We start from the raw sequence: 16,985 nt of genomic DNA on the forward strand, positions 1-16,985 counted from the left end.
TGACTTTTTTGTCTTAATTTCAACTTTGTATCTCAAGACTTTTTCCCATAATTTTGATTTAACCTTATGATTATGACTTCCTATCTCATAATTTTGATGTTTTCTCATAATTATGACCGTTTTACCTCATAATTTTGGCTTTTTATCAGATATTTATGACTTTTTCCTCATATTCCTGGCTTTTCATCTCTTAACTTTAGCTGCTGATCTTATGACTTTTACCTTTAAATTACTTTTTTAATTATGACTTGCAACGTCTTATCTCATGACTTTTTAATCTCATAAATTATGATACACCACGGGGATACTGTTTTCCTTCACTGGCGGCCAGAACTCTGAAATCTTTGGCAAAGCTGACCAGAAAAATGCAGCTGTATCGAACTATTCAGAGATTGTGAAACAGATACTGAGGCTGTGAAAACAAAGCCACACACAAACAGCTGGTCCATAAATCGATTACAGATTTTATTTTATTAGAAAGAATTTAGGTTCACAGAAAAAAACAAAAACAAAACAAAAAGGGTTTTAGAGCATTTTTAGGGCAACTGATGTCAACTGCACTGCAGAAAAGATCCAATTGTCTCTGATATTTACAGGAGGACTGCCAAGCCAGCCGAGGGAGAAGGTAAATGATTGACAAACAAACGTTGGGGAGGGGGGGGCGAAATGACGATATGGCCGGAAAACATTCAAAACACATTCAAACAAACCTGTCAGACAAATAGATCCATCACTGCACTGGATATGAACCATGATAAACAACAAATCTTCAACTTCTTGGACCAGTTAACACTGTAGGCAGGTGTAGAAACTGTAAAATCAACAAATAATCTGCTGTAATACTGAACTGTGAGACGATTACAATCAGACCATACAGCGCTTAAAAGAGCGGGTACCCCACAGCAACAATCTTGGTAACCATGGTAACCGTTAGATATGAGTTAACTGGTGTAGGGGGAAGGGGCTGGAATATACTGTAAGTATGTAGGCCACAATTTGGCAACAAACAAGATACATATTCAAGAAAAAAGCTGTACAAACATCAGACAAAAACAAAAACACACTCGATTTAAAACTTTAGTACTAAAGCTACAGAATTCAAAATATGTTTATTGTCTTTTTTTTTTTTTTTTTTTAAACCTTTTTAACTTCAAAAAGACGTTATTCGAGGGTGTGTGCAGAACGTGTCCGAGATCTGAGAGGGTGGGGCGTCTTTCCAAGGGTCGGGGGAGGCGGGGGGGAGTGTGTGGCTTCACCGTCAAATGACAACACTCGCTTTGCTTTGACATCACACACACAAGACAGTTACATCACTTCCTCCAGGTCAGCTGTCGACCTAAGTGTGCATGTGCGACCACTCAACCACCATCGACACTTTAAACACGCACACACACACGTCACACACCAGCACCACCACGTACAAGGACTCAGATGGCGAACAGAGAGAGGAGGAGAGGGGTCGGTGGGTGTAATAAGAGCAAAGATATAGAACATTTAGTATTGAGATCCTCTTTATGTCGGATTTAAACCAGACGGATCGAAGTGCGACACCAAAAGAGAAGGGGGGGGCTGTACAGAGCGCTGCTGCTGATCGAGAGCCGAACCAAACAACTGTACATCTGTGGAACGGGAAGGGGGGGGGGGGGGGACCGTAAAAACTGCGAGTACTCATCGGCTGCCAGCCGTAGGAGCTACCGCTAACAAGAGCTAAACCAACTGGCTGGAGAGGAGGAAGAGGAGGAAGATTAGGAGCAAAACGAAGCTCTGGAATAATCCGGACAAGATTCTGAGCCGATCCTCGCTTCACGCTTCCAGGTGAGATCCATCAGCAGATCCTCTTGATAAACGTCCTTCCATCACGTCTTATAGAAAGAGAAAAGTACTTCAACAATGTTTTTTTTCTTCTTCGTCTTAAGAGTTTGATTGGCAGGTTATGTGGATTAAGACGTCCCAAACCCCGCCCCAACCACCCCCCCTTTGAGTTTACTCCTGATGTGGATCCTCATCTCAGGATCGTTGCCTCCTTCCAGATCAGAACATGGGCATGCTGAAACCCTGGAACAACAGAGAGAAGAGCGACTGTTAGACAAGAGAAAAGAGAGAAAATATATATAGGCATTGCAGTGCTGTCTGACAGGGTCTTTTTTTTTATTGCCACTAGAAGGCGCCAAAGTTAAAAGTTTAAATTCTGCACATAATGGCTTTAAAATCTAGGCAAGGCAAGGCAAGGCAATTTTATTTATATAGCACCATTCATACACAAGGCAATTCAAGGTGCTTTACAGAACTTGAAAATGCATTAAATTAGAAACAATAAAAGAACATTAAAATTGCATTTGAGATAATTAAAAACAAAAGCTAAAAGCAGGACAATAAATACTTTAAAACATTACAGAAATGCATATAAAGAAAGAAGCAAACATAAAACAAAAGCGACAGCAGACAAATATAAAAACAATAGCTACAGATTATCCTAAAAATATGTAACGTATCCATTTCACTGGTAGGCTGCAGTAAACAGTAATGTTTTAAGACCTGATTTAAATAAACCGACAGTTTCAGCTGACCTCAGATGTTCTGGAAGTTTGTTCCACAGGTGGGGAGCACAGAAACTAAAGGCTGCTTCACCTTGTTTGGTTCTGATCCTGGGAACACTGAGTAAACCTGTTCCAGATGATCTGAGGGGTCTTGGTGCTTCATAACGTATAAGCAAATCAGAGATATATTTAGGCCCGAGACCATTTAGTACTTTGTAAACTAGTAACAAGATTTTAAAGTCTATCCTTTGACACACGGGAAGCCAGTGCAATGATTTAAGCACTGGTGTAATGTGCTCCACTCTCTTGGTGTTGGTGAGGATTCTGGCAGCAGCGTTCTGGACGAGCTGCAGTTGTCTGATTGATTTTTAGTGTGAAGTCTGGTTTCAGTCGCCACCAAATCACTGACTTACTGTATGTTATCTGATACATAAATCTTTATGGTCAGAAAACAATGAACAATGTCCATCACAGCCCCAAACTGCATCTTAAATTGCAAGGCTCATACCTTTTGTCCATTGGTTGATATGCTCTAAGGACATCCTTTTTTAGGGGTGGGAGGCATTTTTGAGTGACAGGCTATTTACTGAACATTTGGTGACAGTTTTTTGCTTTATGTAAGTTATTAAGTTAATGATATAGCTACATGTGAAAAAGAAATTTGATTAGCCAACATTTGGGCTAACAGGTAGCGGTCACTCAGTGACCAAGCGATTGGTGAAGAGTAGGTAGAATTTCAGTCAGATGAATTTACTTCGGTCAAACTGTCAAAGCTTTACTTACCGACTCGTCCTCAATCATCGCTGCAGAGTCAAAGAAGTCCGGTCTTAATTCCGCTCTTTCACGTCTGTTCCTCGATGGCGGCTGGGAAAGACAAAAGTCAAAGTTAAGACATTTAATGAATGCATTGTGTTCAGATCTGAGGCAGGTGCAAACGCAATCTGTACAACGATCTGGATACACACTCTTGATTTAACACGATTTCCTTCTGTGGAATTTCACAAATCCAGTGTAGCGAGAGAAAGTGACTTTGCTCACCAGGTCGATCACCATCGTGTCTTCGAACTCCTCGTTCATGTCCTCCAGCTGGCCTCGCGATGACATCATCACATCCTCGAAGATGGGCTCTGCGTCATCCTCCATCAACCCACGCCTACAGGGAACGTCATTAAGAGTAAGAACAGAAAAACACAATTAGAAGATCTGTTTATCGTCTTTTTCTTGTTAGTTATTCATTCATCAAGTGTGTTAAAATCTTTACTTACACAGTCTGCCGGACGCCCTGATTGCTGCGTGACTTGATGTAGTTCATTCCCGTCCGGTCCTTCCTGTTCACCTCCTCCATCTTCTGCTGGCCGAGCCACGACATCTGCATCTGAGGACTGAGAACGGACAGAGAGACGGTCAACACGCTGCACTCTGATGTCACCTCTGTGTACTCGCTGCTACAAAAAAGCTCAGTTACTTCGGTACTGCACAGCTGTATTTCCTTATTTCTTTACACTCACTTGTGTACGTAGTCGTTCTCTGATCCGGGTTCTGAGTCGGGGTCTGGCATGTGTTCCGCTGGTCTGTTCTCTCTGAGGACTGTCGAGGTGAGCTGAGGAGTCTGCAGCGCCCCCGGTGTCTGAAGAGTGTCATTGCGCATCATCCACGAGCCCTCCACGCTGCTCTCCTCTGAAAACAAACACGCAGAGAGTTCAGCTGTGACATTCAGGGCGGCAAATGAACAGATTGTGTGTCCGTCCGTCCGTCCGTCTCCTCACCCTCGATGCGTTTCTTGTGTAGCGGCGGTCGTCCCTTCTTGCTGCGGACCGAGCCGGCCTTGCTGCTGGAGCCCGACGTGACAGACATGTGGTCCTCGTCTCCTCCCGTCAGCAGGCTGTTCCTGTAGGAGATGAGCGGCAGCCACACGTCCTCCCGACGCTCCGACATCGACTCTGACATGAACTTCTCAAGGTACGAGTGGCTGAGGAGAGACACAGCATCATGAAAGTTTAAAGTGACAGATTGAATTCTGCCTCAGAACAGGAAGGAGGATGGAGGAGAGTACTTACACCGTCTTTTTGTCTTGGCGGATTAGTTTGGAGGAGAATTCACTCAGAACCTCCAGGAAGGCCAGGTTGATGGGAGGAAACTCTGCTCCTCGAGGATTCTGGTACTTAAATGCAAACTCTATTCCATCCCTGATATGAAACAAGAGGTTAAAAAAAAGGGACAGAAAAAGGAAGTTAGACTTAGAGACAGCTAGAGTAAGAAAAATGATTGAAAAAAAAAAAACTTACATGACAGTAATTGACTTTTCTCAGCTTATCTTAGAATATTAAAATGCACTTTCACCAGTGTTTGGTTTACTTTTCTGCAGCATTTTAGGATTTTTGCTTTTAAAAGCAATTTAGGCAAATTTAACTTACTGCATCCTCTGTTTGTAATGGCAGTCAGAAACTGCACTGATGTGAGGCTGAAGTACTGAGCAGATACAGACAGGTAGATATACATCTTTGTTCATCCTCAAACAACCCTTTAAACTTAAAACATTTGACCTTATCTCCTATTTTGATTTAAGTCTTAAATTAGACGTCGTGCCTTTTTTTGGTCAGACAATCAGACTTAGTTCTGATGATCTCCAGTGATTTAGGGACCTGAGTTGCATTTCAGAATGTGGTCTTTTAAGCCTCCATTTTTCTTTTTGTATTTTCTTATTTTTTCCATTTCTAATATTTTATGATTGAATGTGGCTCCTACAGGGATAATTCTGCACTTTTTTTTGTGGATTCCCTGTCAGTGTTGATGGTAAGTGCAGTTAATTTAAGCATTAAAGTTCACTGTAAGTAAGAGGGAGAGTTTGCTTAAGCTCTCTCTTCTGATTACAGCTGTGAGTCCAGTCTAGCGCCCTCTAGAGAACAGACCGCTCATAGTCTTACTTGTGCAGCGTGGCGACAGCTTCTCTGGTCTTGATCTGATCCAGGCCGAAGGTAAGGGCAAAGCGGCGGGCGAGCTCCTTGATGCCGCTGACGTGAGACGACGTTCGGTCCAGGTTGGGCCCCTGATCCTGCAGTAACTCGTTGAAAAGCTGCAACACACGAAAGCCCGTTGGCAAAACGTTTGTACACAGAGGAGGATTTAAAGAGAGAACGATTTCAGACCAGGGAGCAGCGTGTGCAGCCCTCATCGCCGTCTCACCTGCTGCAGACTGAGGATGAGCGTCTTGGCACAGAGAATCTTGTCCGTCTGTCTGGTTTTACTCAGAGTCTCCTTGATGATGTCACCATAATCATTATAATACTGAGGCAGAGAAAAAAAAACAGTTAAAAAGATGCAAGATGATACAGTTTAGTACAATTTATGTCTTGTTTCTCAGTTTTTATTGCTGCTCATTACAGTTTTTATTGTATGTGTCAAACATTTCTTTTATAATTCTTGTTTATCCTTTGCATTTTTGTGTGTTTGTTGTTTTTAATCATAAGTACAGCCCTCTGACGCACACTTTGTGACATCGGGCTATTATAATCTTTAACTTGACTTCATTTTGCCTTATTGTTTCAGGCTGGTTGTCTCAATATTTATGTTAAGTGTAGCTGATCAGTCACCTTCATGTAGTGTTTAAAGATGTCGGCAGCAGCAGGCATGTCTACAATGTCGTAGATGATGAGTTTGCAGAAAGCTGCGAGCAGATTTCTCCTTTTGTGGAGCGCCTCGATCTTATTGGCCTCGTCCTCCTCGTCTCCCTCTACAGAAAGAAAATTGCCAAATGAGCAGTGGGCATTTCGTAGAAGCTCGTCTCATCCTTATTTAACTCCTAAAATGATGCGCATGGACTCCATAAAAAGTAGTTCCTCTCTGTCTCACCCATGCTCTGACTCTCGTCGTCCTGGTCGATGAAGACGTGGTCCAGGACGAAGTTGAGCAGCTCGTTCTGCAGAGTGCTGTCAGGGTTGAAGACCAGCGGCTGGAGGCCCTCCCTGCCGCCAGAAATCAGCTGGTGACTGAAGATCATCAGCAGGTCACAGAGCAGCATGAACGCCTGAAACAAAACACACAAACGAGGAGTCGTGAGTTTTAAAAAAAGTGTTGATTTTATAATAAAACTGAAGACTTTCTTTCTTTCCTAAGGCGACAGAAAACAGGCTTGTTTTGTGAAGATAAATGAACATTTTCTGTGGGTCAACAAAAACATCTTAACCGTTTCGTTTTAGTCCTGAAAATGATGAACTTTGATCCAATAATTAAATTTCTCCAGGACTAAACAGCAACCCTGGAAATTTAATACGTCTAATTTTTTCAGCGGAAGCAGAAGTTTTTCAGCAGGTCGTATCAGGTGTGTGTTGTTACCTGTTCTTTGACTGGTGTGTTGACGTTGGACAGGCACTGCTGGCACACAGCCAGGAAGGACTTCACCACTCTCCTGAGAGCCACCAGGTCATCCTGCACACACACACACACACACACCATTAACCACACATTAATAGAAATCAATATTCAACAGCAGCATCTGTCAGGCTAAATGTCTTGCCCTGACTAACTGCACCAATAAAGTAATCGAACTTTAATGATTTCAATAAATCATCATCAACTAACTCCACTGAGGCAGAAGGATCAATACATGCTGTGTTGATGCTGGTGGAGTCTGTCAGAGGGCTCAGAGAGAAACTAATGATGATCAAGTTTTGTTTCTTTTTTATTGTTGACACACTGTCAGCCCAGGCCTTTGTATCAGGGCTGCAAAATTCATTTTCCTTCACAGAGAGTTAAAAATGTCAACAATGGATTAATCATTAATAATCATACATAATTACTTTTTCTCATTTTAAGTTGTATTTAAACAAGTCTGGCGGCACTTTCATTGTGTGAAACATTAATTTATGAAGAACAGTTTAAACTAACAGAATAATAAAGCTCTCTCTCTCTTGCGCTCTCAAATCGGCTGCTCTTGTCTGCCTCTCCTGATTCAACAAACGACTCTGTTTGTGTTGACATGTTGAAATAAAGAGACAGAACAAAACCAAAACAACAATAAAAAAAAGCTAAACGCCATTAAATTACTTTCAGTAGCACATATATCTTCTTTACCACTGAGACAGTAAAACAAATGGATCTAAAAGATAATTAAATCTGGGGTAGGTAATTTATTTTTGGCATCACTGACATCATTAAATAACCTTTAAGCATATTATAAATCAAGTGTTCAGAGAGGAAACTTCTGCTCCTCCTCTTGGCTCCGTTTTCAGGTTTTAGAAAATCAAGACCATGAAAGGAGAATTTGGCCAATCACAGGTCAATGTTGAGTCTCATTTCCAAAATGTCAACTATCTCTCCAGAATTTCTTTCCACATCTTTCATTGGCAAAAATATTGGCAATCCATCAATCATTTAAGTCATTCTTGAGCATTAATGCCAAAAAAAATCATAGGTTCCAGCTTCTCAAATATGAATATTTGTTGCTTTTGTTGTGCCGACTGTTGTTGAATATGTCGACTTAGGCTGTAGGAAATTATAATTGTGGGTATTTTCATTTTTTCTGACATGTTAAGAGCTTTTTATGTCTCATGTAAAGCACTCTGATTTTCCTTATTGTTGAAAGGTGCCACGCAAATAAACTCGCCTTGCAATTATTGACAAAATGATTAATCGATTAAGAAAGCTTTCTGCTAATATCTTTAGCTGCAGCTCTACTTAATATAGTGAAGATTTAAGTGACATTTAATGAAGAGTCTTCAAGCTGATTTGAGTCAGAGAGTAAAACAACTTGAGCTAAAAAGACTGTCCTTCAAGTTAAAATGCTGTGCTGCTGGACATTTCCCAGCAGGAGATTCAAGGTTAAACTGTCTTGGAGGTTTTGACTTCAGTCCACCACAAAATAACCGCCCTGGGAACTGAAGCCTCTGTGCAGTACTTTAGTGTTAAATCAGATAGATTGGGGGTAAAGCCTCTGAATCAGGTGGCTCTCCGCAGAAACACAGATAAGCTGCTGTCCCACTGGGCCACAGCTGCTCAGACACAGCAGCCTTCACTCTGAACCCCCGACTGAAGATAAACCTGAGATCTGTGACTGTGCAGTGTGTGTTAAAAGCTCCGTCAGTGAAGTGAGTCCTGCACCTTGCTGGGAGCTCCCTCTGTGATTTTGACCAGCTGCCAGAGGATGGAGTAGTGAGAGCACTGCAGGGCCTGGACGGCGATCTGCTCCGGCATGGAGCCCTGCTCGATGCCCGCCTTCAGCAGCCGGTAACAGTTTCCAAATAAATCCCACCGCGTCAAGTCGTGGGCACTGAGGCGGGAAACAAGAGGAAAACACAGGAGATTTCAGACAGTAAGTTAAGATGTCAAGTTTGTTTAGTGGATTTTTTTTTATCCAGTGCTTTCAGGATACTCATGTGGTGCACAATTTCAGTGGAACATAACATATCAGGTATGGAATTAATCTGCAGATGTTCTGGTTTATTATAAAACAAGACTTTTCCATGGACGTCAGTTTTTGGGCCACAACAAAAAACTAAATGTGGTCTGCAACAGATGAGTCTTGTTTTTAGCCTAGCAGTTGTTGATGACGTGATTAAGAGGAGTGAGGAGTCAGCAGTATGAGCATAATCATGAAAATAATTGTTGTTTGCTAAACAGGTGGAAAGTAAGAAGTTAAGAGAGTCTTACTTGTGGAAAGCTGTGAGTCTCTTGAGCGTAGATAAAACGTTGTAGATATCGTCATCATCTGCCTCCTCAGCCTGCAGAACAACAAACACCTGTTAGCTCACAAAGACACTGACTGTAACTTGCTCAGTTTGTCCTGATTTGTCTTCCTCTCATACCTCCTGCAGCAGCTCTTCGACAGAGTGCGCAAAGCGGTCCGTCATCTCATCGATGAGCTGCGAGCGGGCGATGTCCACGCGGTTCATGATGGTGTACTCCTCCGAGCAGAGGATGCTGTAGGTCTTACTGCAGGCCTCCAGCACGTCTATCTCGATGTGCTTCTCCACCACCAGCCGGATCTGCTTCAGCAGCGCGTCCAGGTGCTTCTCCATGCGCCCGGCGCTGTACACGTCCAGGTCAAAGTACTGCGGGATCTGCAGCAGGTTGGCTACTTTCTCCGAGTCCGCCTGGTACTGTGGAGGGAGGAGGAGGAGATAAAGAAAAAAATGTTACAAGCAGACATACACAGCCAGAAAAGAGACAGAGAAAGCCATCAGTCAGCAGCTGATCCTTTGTTTCTCACTTCGTACGATGGTTGGTCACATTTTAAACTAATTTGTCCAGAGCAGTGTAGTTCAATAACTCTCCTCCTGACTGAATAAGTAAAACGTTGATCAATTATTTCGACAAACAGATCAGTCTCTCAGCCCAGTCATTAATCGGTGTCACTGGCCTGTCTGTTGCTGGCCGTGCGCAGGCTGCAGGCTGGATTTCAATAGGTCTTACCTTGGACAGGAGCATGGGCAGAGCCATGATGAAGTGTTCTGTCAGTTTGTTCTTATCGTCTATCTGGGTCTTCCTCTCCTTCGCTGTCAGCACCTGGAAACGGACACACAAATTCAGGTCAGATGTTGCCACGGGTGTAAAAATAGGCAGGAAAAAGGGCCTTAAAACAGTGATTCTCTGTTGGACAGAATAACATGACCAGGAAAGTTATTAATGTGTAGAAAAATTAGTTATTACAGTTTTTTATTTTTCATCAGTTACTATTTTGTATTTTTGTTTTCAACACAGGTTAGTTTCGGTTAGTTTCCACATTGGTTTTGCTCATTTCAGTTTAGTTTTTATTGTTTAAGAATGTTTAGATTTGGTTTAGTTTTTATTAGTTTCACTGTTAGTTTTTTATTATAATATGGGGATAATTGACAGTCGTCACTTACATCTGCACCAATACCTCCTCATGCTCGTTGGACTGACAAATTTGACGAACTTGACAGACTGTATCCTGTATATTTTTATTATATATTTCTTTTTTTATTTTAGTTAGTTTTGTAAGTACACAATATTGTTTCAGTTAAGCTTTAGTTAACTAGCATAAGCATAATCCTTAGTTTAGAAGTTTATGCATTCAATTTAATAAAAAAACAAATTATTCTGGAGGATTTTTTGCTGGTGAAAAGTAAAATGGAAGGACAAATATCTCCTTTATTGTTCACTGTATGATTTGAATCCTCCTTCAATAAAAATTAAGGTGAAAAAAAGAGTGGTAACAGTGTAAAAGTGTGTATACTTGACCTACCCGTTTGCCGGTGCCTCTGCCGACAGGTGGGTGTGCCTCTGCTGCCTGTCGGATGGTACACACCATCAGCTCTATCAGAGCGCTCTCCTGTCTGTCGGACAACACTGCAGGGACGGACAGACGGTCGGAGTCAGAGCAAAGGGAAGACAGACACGAAGAGAAGAGAAGAGAAAAAAAAATGGGGAGACAAAAGGGAGAGTCAGATTGTCAGTGAAGATCAGAAACAAAGAAGAGTTTCATGGAACCAGACTTCCTTGCATCATCTCACCCTCCTCTCCCTGCACCGGCTCCTCCAGCAGAAGTTCAGTCATACACTCCCAGTCTTTGAGCAGCTCCTGAGAGCTTTCCCACAGAGAGTCCACCAGGTACGCCGCGTGCTCATGGAGCTACACAAACAGAAACAAACTCAGTGCATGATCACCCTTTGCGGGCATTGTGGGTAACTTTTTCCTGCACTAGATTCTAATTCTGATAATAGAGTAATATTAATATTAGTGTTGCCTGGAACTATGCAGAAATACAGAGTTCAAACAGAATAAACAGACATGCAAAAAAAAAAAGCTGCACAACATTTTAATATTAAATAGGAATTCAAATGTCAACCATGTGAAAGCTGCAAACTATTCAGTACAGTCAGTATGTACAATTTCTCAAGTGTGCATCATGTATAACAAATACACACTCCAGTGTTTGTGTCTGTAAGCGTGAGCGTTACCTCGCTCTCCAGAAAGAAAAGCACCAGCATGCGGATGAGATTTCCGTTGGGACTGCTCCTCCCTCTGCGCTTAGCCAGAGCTTCTTCTGCCTGAGGATCATGACGACTGAACAACCTGACAGACACAAGAGAGAAAGAAAGAGAGATTCAGAGAGGAGAGCGAAGAAAGAAAAAGAAAGAAGAATAGACACAAAAAACAGACAGAAGATAAATAAAAAAATTAGAGACCCACTATTAAATGACAAATAAGTTCCAACTTAAAGTAAAGCGTGACATTATTTCAAATTAAAATGATTAAATTAAGAGATCTAAGGATCAGCTCACTTTCTGTGCAGGAACTCTCCTGCAGCGACCGCCACTGGTCTGTGAGCAGAGTAAACCAGATGGTACACGTTCTCACAGTCCTCATTGGACAGAGCGTCTTCACTGCCCCTGCAGGAGAAAATCAAAACGGGTTAAACTCAGGAAAAACTAGGAGTAGGAGCTTCAAAAATAATGATGTAGGACCCTTTCCAAGAGTGAATGAGAGTTAAATGAAACTAAATGTATTAGACATAAAAAGTGAGCTTTGAAGATACTCACTGCAGGATGAGTGTGACCAGTCTGATGGCCTCCACAGCTACGTCGTACTCCTTATCCAGTGTCATTGATACTATACGGTCCTGTCAAGACAGATATAAATGAGAAGGAAAAAAACTGGGATAAATACATATACAGGAATGCAACAGAAATCAGAAAACATAAAATCTAAACATCACTCAGCGCTTCTGCTTAAAATCGTAAAAGCAGCGAAGGTTCTTATGTTTCATTCTTGCAGGTGTTACCTTGAAGCGGTTGGTGAAAAGCTCTAACTTGGGGAACAGCTCTCGGTTTGTGTACAGGTTCTGCAGAGCTTTCAGGCACTTCAGACGCACTTCTCCTTGCTGAGAAAGACAGAGACAGACAGTGAAAAAACATCTCAAAGTGAAGCAGATCCTGGTGGGCTGAAGCTTTACAAATCTGTCTTTGTGCAAATATAATCCGACCCACTGAATCAGTTCAGTAGTGGTGCATCAAAATATAAAGAAAACATCGACTAACTCTTAATGAAATGTGAGGGGGAAAAAAACAACAACAAAGTCAGTTGGTGGTGTGACTGTATGCTCACCCTGTCATGTAGTGTCCAACCAACATATTTCAGGTAACTGTCATTAAGAAAAGCATCGCTGTACATCTTCATCCACACGCCGATCTCCTCGATACAGATGGCTCGGATTTCAGCAATTGCATCCCTAGAAAATAAAGATGTCAGCCATTATTATTGTTATTATGACAAACAAGGATCCTAACTGTCAGGACAGACAAAATATGACAAAAAATGGCCATGTCTGGCTATTAATTATCAACATTAACAATGTTTGTTGTCGCCATTATCATTAGGACTGACAGCGGGCTGTAAATCATCACTACAGCATCAGCTGTTTTAATTTGTTAGCACAAAGGAAGTGACAATAACAACCATATATAAGGATTGTGCAGGAGAGATGAGAAACCCAAAGGGGAAGACAACATCAACCAGCACTAAACTTACCTGTAGCGATGCACAAAGATTCCCTTGAAGATAGAGTTCATCATATTCTCTATTTCATCTTGGTTTTCTTGAAGCTGAGAAGATAAAAACAAAAAATATTTTGATCTATAGTGCACCGTGCAGTATCCAAACAAAGTAAACAACAGCTGTTATTATCAAGAGTTATGACTTTTTTTGTGTTTGAGAATTTAGGCATCTTCTACAAATGCAAAGTATTGCTGATGAACCGATATGAGACTATAATTATTTGAACATATTACAAATATAACACGCTGTAATATAACTGATATAAGGTGAGCAATAATTTCAGTGCTATGCATTAAAGTGCTGCGTGGCACTACACTTACGGATGCATTTAAACCAGGTTCAGAGTTTTAAAATCCTAACTGATTTTGAAACCAGATTGCATCACGCACATAAGGAGAAACTTCACAGATGTTCTTTTCTTTAATGTCAAACATGCACAAGTTTTGAAAATAATATTACATCACACACTACAGGATAAAAAACGAAGATTATCGTGCCAGAGGAAGCAATGCACCACCACAAGTGAAAGCAGATGTAAACACAACAGATACTGTGGTGCAACAACTTGTTGTAGTTTTGCACTAAGAACAAAGCAGAGGGTTTAGACTGGATCTGTACACCCCTCACACTACCAGATGATCTGGGACAAACAATTGCCTGACCGAAGTCTTAGATCAGGTTTCTCTTCCCATCGTTGGGAGGGGTGAATTAGGGATAAATTAGTCCAAAACTTCAGCTTTAAATATCAAATGTGACCGACCTCCTTCCTCTTCTGCAGCAGCAGCTCCAGCTTCTCGTTGGCTCGTTTGCCAGCGATCTTGTTTCTCTCGGCCTCGTACTGTCTCTGGGTGTTGTCCTGGTGAATGCTCAGGTTCAGTGCCACGTTAACCAGCGCCGTCATCAGCTTCATCGCTACACAGAGACACGGAGACACATAATAAAACTCAGTAATAAACACACACTCAAATGCTTCAGACTTTTCCGTGCAGGAAATGTTTCTGATGTGACCATTTTTCTTTTGTCTCTCGCAGACCCATGCACAATTCTAGATTAAGTTGCACAACATCAAGTTTCCAACAGAGAAATCACAATCAATCTTCGATATTTATTGCAGCAAAGCAAATAGTCAGATGCAAACATGGTATATCAGAAGCATAAATGTGCAACCAGGAAGCTGTCGTCTCTCACATCAAAATATGTTTCCTAAAATCAAACTGATTTTCAAGCTGCAGGTAGCAATTCTACTGTTATATTTTCCTCTTTTGTAACATCCTCATGATCTGCACAAATACTTTAAACTGTTTTTAACTGTACAAATAAACGCCTTATTATTGTTCCTGTAATGGTAAGAACTGTTCACTGCGCTCATAAAAGCTGATGTGGTGTCATTACCTGCTAACGTGGAGGTGTGTCTGAAGGCTCGCACTTGAGAGTCGGACAGCCCGGTGAGGAGCGAGATCACCGTGTCCATCATGTACTCATCGTAGATGATGCTGTACTGACACTGGCGGATCAGAACGCTGATGAACTCGCAGAAGTTGTAGCGGAACTTCTTCCACATGGGCCCCGGCATGGTGAGAGGATAATCTCCGCTGTCCTGATGACAAAAACATGGAGAGACTTTATTATCAGAATCATCTGGTTCAAGCCTGTGTGGTCCGGAGGGTTCTTGGAACAAGACGAACAATTTTGGTGTCCCATCGTTCACTTCAGTGTCAGAGTTATTTTTAAAAAATATCAGCTCAGACATTATATAACAGCTGTTTTCCATCAGAAAAGAGAGCAAGGCAATGCAGCAAGAATATTCTAAATATAGCCTACACTTAAACTGTTATGGATTACTTTAGGTGGGCTTTTTTTTAATCAACTAAAATAACTTTTATTGCTGAGCCTGTCCACAGCAGTAGGGTTGACTGTTCGGGTTATAATTTACGAGTGACCAAACTGGATGTCTAGAAACATTTTGCTGCCAGTGATCCAATAGTTGTACGAGCACTGACACAGATGTTGGACTTGTTTCCAGTAACGAGGACACTTGTGGTCATTCCAGATGCTTTTATGATTCCAGATGCTGACTGATTTTCTGGTTGAGGGCAAGAAAACATTTGTTACCAATGAAAGAGACCAAAACCCCTTTTATCTGCTCAACAAGTGCTATTTGTTCGTCACTCTCTGTTCGCTCAAAAAAATGTCATGTGGTGAGAAGTTAAACAAATAAAAATGGAAAACTCATGTGAAAGGTCAGAGTGACTTTCATCTTTTATTTTGTGGCATAAATCACATTGCGCCCACCTACAAATAACATATTTCTGTATTTTCTGTTCAGACTTTATATACATTTTCCCTCTATACATGTATCTGAAGCCTTCGTTATCGTGTGGAGGATTAATCCTGCATGTCTGTTATGTCTTGCTAACAATCCCAGCACTACAACAGATGACATGATTACCTCGTCAAACTCTTCAGTCATCTTGCGGATGATCTCTGCGTTCTGCATGTTCCTGAACATCTCAATCCTCACGGTGCCTGGTTACAGAACGATGATGACAGGATTTATTCCAGCTGTTAGACACATGTGCACAGAACAACTGATTTCACTGAGCTGCGGTAGTTTTACCTTTGCATCCCGAGCACTGGATGAAAAAATTAATGAGGTCCAGCAGCGCCAAGTCTCTGTCCTGTTTATACGACTCGATCCACTCGTCCACCACAGACTGAACACGCACAGAGAAAAAGAAACACACGGTCACAACTTTACATGCAGCACCAGAAATATGTCAGTTAAGCTCATTACTTTATTATTGTACACATTTAAATTACATATTGACAAAATCTGCAGTGAAATGTCACGATTTCCAAGTCAAATGTCCAACAAATACTGGAGTTTTGGGGCAAATTTTGGTATTAGGAGTAAAAAAGAAATTCCAGTATCAATATGTCAGCCAATATTGCTAATGTTCTCTCACTTGTGGTTATCAATAATCAGGTATGTTTCCTAAACATGAACGCTGAATATTGTTCAGAGAAGAAAAAATGTGCATGGAAACAGCATTATACTGAAGTAAGTAAGTCTGGTGCAGACCCCAACAAATGTCTCATCAATATCATCATATCATTAGTTTTTTTTTCCTGTGAAAATTAAAATTGTGATGCAAATGTGATAATTCCCACTAATTATGAATCATATTGCAGTTGCAATTTTTACCACATCACGCAGCTCTATTTCCCAAAAATATTACACGTTAACTCGTTTGTCATGTTTTATAAGATAATGTGCAACATTTATAATGTATGGCACAACGGGCCACTCATTTCAGCTGCATTTAAAATAAAAATTCGGTTCTTGAAAAATGTTTCAAGTGGCTCTGGACAGTGTTAATCTTATAGATTAAGTTGTGCAAAATTCTGACTGTCTTCTGAGTGTTTTCTCACCTTTAGACTAGTTCCATATATATGACAGGGAAATAAGTCATTAGGAAGATGCCTAGTCACAACAGTGAGATTTTAAAATTTCTCCTTCTCCACTGAAAAACGTATTTTACAAAATCTAAACGTTACACAGGAGAGGAAACAGATTTAAAATGACAGGAGCAGAGGTTCAAGCATGTTTTTGTGAAATATTTTGTGAAATCTAATCATCACAAGCTGATATTTTGAGTACACTTTGAACAATTAGTAACTACACTCACTCACCTGCATGGCACTCTTGCCCAGTTTGACCACTTCAAACAGAGTGACAGGGTCTCCGCCGTCTCCGTTGTGTTGAGCAACACCGTTGGCTTTCCCTCGCCCTCTTGCTACGCCCATCGCTTTGTCCGTCGGTGATTTCCGAGGCTTCTTATTGGATGTCTGCATGGACGTCGATACGTCAGGAAGGAAACAAAGCAACAAAAACACTCATATTCACACAAGAAATGGAAAAAAACACATTCAGGT

The 16,985-nt window shown here is 41.3% G+C and overlaps 1 protein-coding gene across 2 annotated transcripts in view; it reads right to left on the bottom strand.

Annotated features, from left to right (window-relative positions):
• Positions 1–444: 444 nt before the first annotated feature.
• Positions 445–16,985, bottom strand: part of stag1a (STAG1 cohesin complex component a) — a 60,246-nt gene continuing 43,705 nt past the window's right edge. For both annotated transcript variants that reach the window (XM_084741982.1, XM_084741981.1), the window contains 29 exons: positions 16,743–16,898; positions 15,667–15,763; positions 15,499–15,575; positions 14,442–14,646; positions 13,810–13,961; positions 13,023–13,096; positions 12,600–12,723; positions 12,277–12,375; positions 12,035–12,114; positions 11,777–11,884; positions 11,453–11,567; positions 11,006–11,123; positions 10,738–10,841; positions 9,945–10,037; positions 9,338–9,631; positions 9,183–9,253; positions 8,634–8,802; positions 6,870–6,962; positions 6,387–6,561; positions 6,128–6,267; positions 5,721–5,822; positions 5,462–5,610; positions 4,595–4,723; positions 4,304–4,506; positions 4,046–4,214; positions 3,803–3,919; positions 3,576–3,690; positions 3,321–3,401; positions 445–2,055 (listed from right to left, as the gene is read on the bottom strand). In XM_084741982.1, the coding sequence (XP_084598108.1) occupies positions 2,032–2,055; positions 3,321–3,401; positions 3,576–3,690; positions 3,803–3,919; positions 4,046–4,214; positions 4,304–4,506; positions 4,595–4,723; positions 5,462–5,610; positions 5,721–5,822; positions 6,128–6,267; positions 6,387–6,561; positions 6,870–6,962; positions 8,634–8,802; positions 9,183–9,253; positions 9,338–9,631; positions 9,945–10,037; positions 10,738–10,841; positions 11,006–11,123; positions 11,453–11,567; positions 11,777–11,884; positions 12,035–12,114; positions 12,277–12,375; positions 12,600–12,723; positions 13,023–13,096; positions 13,810–13,961; positions 14,442–14,646; positions 15,499–15,575; positions 15,667–15,763; positions 16,743–16,898 (3,633 nt within the window). In that variant the 3' untranslated portion in view covers positions 445–2,031. The remainder of the gene's footprint in view (positions 2,056–3,320; positions 3,402–3,575; positions 3,691–3,802; positions 3,920–4,045; positions 4,215–4,303; positions 4,507–4,594; positions 4,724–5,461; positions 5,611–5,720; positions 5,823–6,127; positions 6,268–6,386; positions 6,562–6,869; positions 6,963–8,633; positions 8,803–9,182; positions 9,254–9,337; positions 9,632–9,944; positions 10,038–10,737; positions 10,842–11,005; positions 11,124–11,452; positions 11,568–11,776; positions 11,885–12,034; positions 12,115–12,276; positions 12,376–12,599; positions 12,724–13,022; positions 13,097–13,809; positions 13,962–14,441; positions 14,647–15,498; positions 15,576–15,666; positions 15,764–16,742; positions 16,899–16,985) is intronic.

This window comes from Lutjanus erythropterus, chromosome 18 (genome assembly GCF_056507025.1).
Source record: "Lutjanus erythropterus isolate fLutEry1 chromosome 18, fLutEry1.hap2, whole genome shotgun sequence".
NCBI lineage: Eukaryota > Metazoa > Chordata > Actinopteri > Lutjaniformes > Lutjanidae > Lutjanus > Lutjanus erythropterus.